The sequence below is a fragment of the Otolemur garnettii genome, unplaced genomic scaffold (genome assembly GCF_000181295.1).
Source record: "Otolemur garnettii isolate 467f Iridium unplaced genomic scaffold, OtoGar3 scaffold00185, whole genome shotgun sequence".
Classification (NCBI taxonomy): domain Eukaryota; kingdom Metazoa; phylum Chordata; class Mammalia; order Primates; family Galagidae; genus Otolemur; species Otolemur garnettii.
Window position 1 is genome coordinate 2,326,623 of NW_003852580.1, and position 5,309 is coordinate 2,331,931.

Below are 5,309 nucleotides of genomic sequence, written 5' to 3' on the forward strand. Positions count from 1 at the left end.
AGCCACTTGAGCCACAGGCACCAAGCGTTTAGAATGTCTTAAAACCCAGCATGTACAAGTTATTTCTAATAAATCAGATTTAGGAAGCACTATTTTTCAGTTCCTCTAGATGATGAATCCGTACCCTCTGTTGATCTGTGTGTCTGTGTCCCATGTCTCTGCCTCTGCATCTGTCTCCATCTGTCTGAAATTTGTTTTTTGCCTGGATTAACCATTCATTCCTTTTGAAGACCTATTGACTAAAATATACCCTACAAATTATTTTCAAGAAACAAGGTTAAGTTTTAGCCCAGACTATAGTTTTTATCAAGAACTTAAAAAATGATGATGTCCAGTGGGCAGTGCTTCCTGGTCCATCTCTGCATTGGGGCCCTGCCCTCTCAGAAGCTGAGGCCACCCATGGTTGTGCCCCGTAGGTTGATGGTTTCAGGCTCAGCTGCCCTGCCATTGCCTGTGCTGGAGAGATGGAGGGATGCCACGGGCCACACGCTGCTGGAGCGCTATGGCATGACCGAGATCGGCATGGCCCTGTCTGCACCCCTGGCCACAGCTCGCCTGCCAGGTAGGCAGTTCCTGCATCTGTGGCCCGCCCACCCTGGGTGCTCCACTGCCACTGTGACCTGTCTCCTCTGAGCAGGTGTCAAGGGCAGGATGGAAAGTGCCCTCCACATGGGTGCCTGCTCTGCCTGGGGAGGGCCAGGAGCCCCACAGCACCTGGTGTCACACAACCGGGTGACTCTGAAAGAGGCCTCTGCTGTCCCACGAGGGCCCAAACCTATGGCCTGGTGAGGCTGCTACAGCCCTCCCATGTTCCAGGCAGGGCAGGGACTATGCTTCTGAGGTCACAGAGCCGCCCCCCTGCCGGCATAACGTCTGACTTTAGCCATGTTGGACGGCCCATTTAGATGGGTACACTGAGCAAATCATGAGGCACAGTAGGGACCCAGCGCTAGTGACAGCCCATCCCTGGGCCATGTGGCGAGTGCTCTGCCTGCTCTGTCCCTTCTTACAGCCATCCCAGGTCATCCAGGTGAGGTGTGGGCACTCCTGGCCAGGCACGTGCAGTAACAGTTGTGAGGTCTCCAGAGGTCACTAGGCAGGTGACCTGCAAAGCGTGCAGAACCTGCTGTACACAGTGAGCCGTGACCACGTGGTGCCGCCATCACCGTGGTATTGCCACGCCTCAGTGCACCTCTCGCTGACCATACACTTACGGCCTGGGGTTCCACACTTAACAGTTCCAGGGACATGTCTTCTCATGGTCATGGAGGCCTCACTCCCCTCAGAACCTGATTCCTCATGGTGTGTGAACACACAGGAGCCCAGCTAGGGTGCTCCAAATCCCTCTACTCTGCCCCCTTTTTTCTCTTGTAGGTTCTGTGGGGACCCCACTGCCAGGGGTGGAGGTGCGTATTGTCTCAGAAAACCCTCAGAAGGACAGCTGCTCCTACATCATCCACGCTGAGGGAAACGAGAGGGAGACCAAGGTAGGTGGCTCTTTCCTCAGTGGGCGGGGTGAGTGGCCATGAGCCTTGAGGCTGGAGCCCTGCCCACTGCAGTGGCACATGCTGCCCCTCCCATGGAGGCTGACCACTCAGCAGGCAGGCACCCCTCCTGGGTGAGGGAGATGCTGGCTGGTGTTACCGAGGCAGCTCACTCATATCCTGGCCTTGCTGTCCATGTGTTCTCCATCTGCTCACAGGACAGTGGAGACAAAGGGATCCTCCCCCGTGGCCCCTCCTAGCTACTCTGCTGGGGAAGCTTTGATGCAGGCAACTGTGGCCCTGGCTAAGAAGAAGCCCAAGGTAGAGCCAGAGGGTTCCTATGGACAGACACGGCTGAGTGTCCATTCTCAGTAGACACTGACCACTGATGCCCAAGTAGGTGTTTGGCAGATTCATAGAGCCTCGAAACCCCTGCGACCCACTTTTGCAGAGACTGGTAGGAGTTCGCCTAGTTATATGTTATGAAGTTGATGAGAGCGGAGAAGGAGAAAGACGTCTTGTCTCAGTGAGGGTCTCAATAGCTAGAAATCTGATCATAAATGAACTCAGATAAAAGTTTAGAGATTACTGGGAAATGGACTTTTGATTTAAAAGGAAATTATTTTCTGTAAAGCCAGCATCCATGCTAGACACCACTTGGTCATATTATCTGAGAAGGCGTGAAAAGACCCAGGAGCCATACACTCTGGCCCTTCTGGAAGCGCCCCTCGCCATAGGCAGGGTCATCTTCTCAATGGGTGGAATGGACCCCTTGGTCCTGCTATGGCAGCCAGCCCCAGGTTAGGTCAGAATGGCCATCAGGCTGTGAAGAGCATGGAGGGTGAACGTAGAGCAGAGAGGCATCACTGCACTGAGAAGGGGCACACAGCAAAACCGACTGGTTTTGGTGTGCGATCTTATGAATTTCCACACATCTGTTGATTCACGTAACCCACTCAGTCAGGATCAGATCACCCCAAACATTCCCTTGTGCCTCCTGTTGTCGGATGTCCTGGAGTATCCCAGACCTTTGCAGCTACTGATCTGTTCTCCATTTGAGTTCTATTTAAGAACGTCATACAGATGGAACCCTGTGGTTGGCAAGTCTTGAGACAGCTTCCACTCAAGATGACGCCTTTGAGCTTCACCCACAGTGGTTATGTGTCCGAGAAGTTTGTCCTCATATTACCAAGGAGTGTCCCGTGGTGTGGGTGTGGATCCAGGCCCTCACTGGAAGACATTCAGGTTGTTTCCAGATTTGAGCCATTTTGAACATGACTTTTATAAACATTAATTTTTAGGATTTCATTTGAAACTAAGTTAATGTTTTTCTGTGGTCATACCTGGGAGTGGGGCTGCTGGGTGCTGTGGCGAGTGCACATGTATGTGTAGGAGAGACTGCTGCACCGCCCCTGCCGTGCTGTCCTGTGGACCCACTTTCCACCAGCAGCACTTGAGAGTCCCAGGAGCTCTGCTCCTCCCAGCACTTGGTGCTCTCTGGAGTTTTCAGAGTGATTCCACCATCTTTATTCTTTGTTTTCAAAGTTGTTGGGGCTACACATAACAATTTTAGAATTAGCTTCTCTGTACCTGCAAAAAGTCCTTTTAGGATTTTATTTGGAATTGCATTAAATCTGCAGATCAGTCAGGAGAGAACTGACAATCACAGTTACTGTGTTGTCTTCCGACCTGTGTACAGGGCGCGTGCTCCGTGTATCTGGATCTGTTTTTTCTGTGTCGTTTTGGGCATAGATGCTGTGCAGGTTCTGTCAGGTTCATATCTAAACATTTCTGCTTTTCTTTCCTCCTGTTCCTCTTTTTCCTTTTCTTCTTTTTCAACTGTTATAGGGGGTGGCATTAGTTTCTTGTTGTACATCACTAATAGGTAGAAACACAATTGTGTGTGTGTTGGCCTCATAGCCTTTAGTAACCTCACTAAGTTCACTTACTAGTTTTTGTTTTTTGTAAATTCCTCGGGAATTTTACATATATAGTCATGTGCTCTGCAAATGAGACAGTTTTATCTCTTCCTTTCATTTGTTTTTCTTGCCTTATTGCCCCAACTAGGGTGTTTAGCACAGTGTTGGATAGGAGCAGTGAGAGTGTACACTCTTCTCTTGTTTCTGATCTTGTATTCCATCTTTCATCAAGTTTGATGTTAGTAGGCCGGGCGCAGTGGCTCACACCTGTAATCCTAGCACTCTGAGAGGCTGAGTTGGGTGGATTGCCTGAGCTTACAGGTTTGAGACCATCCTGAGCCAGAGTGAGACCCCATGTCTAAAAATAGCCAGGCGTTGTGGCGGGCACCTGTAGTCTGAGCTACTCGGGAGGCTGAGGCGAGAGAATCACTTGAGCCAAAAAGTTGGAGGTTGCTGTGAGCTGTGACACCATGGGACTCTACCGAGGGTGACAAAATGAAACTCTGTCTTAAAAAAAAAGTTTGAGGCGGTGCCTGTGGCTCAAAGGAATAGGGCACCAGCCCCATATACCAGAGGTGGCAGGTTCAAACTGGCCCCAGCCAAAAACTGCAAAAAAAAAAAAGTTTGATGTTCTATTTATGATCTGAAGGTTTTTATCATGAATGGAATTTGAGTATTTTCAAATGCTTTCTCTACATCAGTTGAGTTTTCTTTATTAGGCTGTTAATATGGTGGATTACATTAATTGATTTTGTAATATTAAACCAGCCTTACAGTCCTAGGACAAACCCCACTTGGACATACGTGTCACTCTGTTTATATAGTACTGGATTTGATGTGCTAACATTTCACGAGTATTTTTGCATCTATTTTTATGAGAGATTTTGGTCTGTGTTTTCTTGTTGTCTTTTCTTTGTATGGTTTGAGTAGCGGAAAGCTGGCATCACAAAATGAGTTGGGAAGTGTTCCTTTTCTATTTTTTCTGGAAGAGATTATGCATAATTGGTGTTATTTCTTTAAATGTTTGATAGTATTTACCAGTGAAATAACCTGGGCCTACAGGTGTCTTTTTTTGAAGGATTTTAACTATCATTTCAATTTCTTTAGTGGTTATAAGACTACTTTGGTCATTTATTTCATCTTGGGTGAGTGTGGGTAAATATGCATTTTTACAAATTGGTCCATTTAATCTATGTTGTTGAATTTTTGTGCGGTTTTTCATGGAGGTCTCTTGTTGACCTTGTGTTGTTTGCAGGGCCTGATGTGATGCCCCCACTCCTCACGTTGACAATTTGTGTCTCTGCTTTTTTTGTTCTTCTTGCTGTGGGTTTATCTGTTTCATTGATCTTTTTTTAAAGAACTAGCTTTTGGATTTACTGATTTTTCTCTGTACAGTTTCACTGATTTCTGTCTTTTATCTTTATTGTTTCTTTTCATCTGTGTGATTTTGGCTTGTTTTCTCTTTTTCTAGTCTCTTAAGGTGAAACTTTGGATCATTGATTTGAGACCTTTCCTCTTTCTAATACCTGCATTTAATGATAAAAATTTCCCTCCAAGCTTTAGCTACATTTCCCAAAATGTAGATTAATATATCTTCATTTTCATTTATTTCAAAATATTTTTTGATGTCCCTTAAGACTTCCTCTTTGGGATGGTGCCTATGGCTCAGTGGGCAGGGCGCCTGCCCCATATACCGAGGGTGGCAGGTTCGAACCTGGCCCCAACCAGCTAAAACAGCGATGTGAATTGCAACAAAAAATAACCAGGCATTGTGGCAGGTGCCTGTGGTCCCAGCTACTCAGGAGACTGAGGTAAGAGAATTGCTTAAGCCCAAGCATTAGAGGTTGCTGTGAGCTGTGATGCCACGGCACTCTACCAAGGGTGACAATTTGAGACTCTGTCTAAA

The 5,309-nt window shown here is 47.3% G+C and overlaps 1 protein-coding gene across 2 annotated transcripts in view; it reads left to right on the forward strand.

The window, feature by feature from the left end:
• Positions 1 to 5,309, forward strand: part of ACSF3 (acyl-CoA synthetase family member 3) — a 27,262-nt gene that overhangs the window by 9,513 nt on the left and 12,440 nt on the right. For both annotated transcript variants that reach the window (XM_003800806.3, XM_023507521.1), the window contains exons 5-6: positions 417 to 562; positions 1,375 to 1,487. In XM_003800806.3, the coding sequence (XP_003800854.1) occupies positions 417 to 562; positions 1,375 to 1,487 (259 nt within the window). The remainder of the gene's footprint in view (positions 1 to 416; positions 563 to 1,374; positions 1,488 to 5,309) is intronic.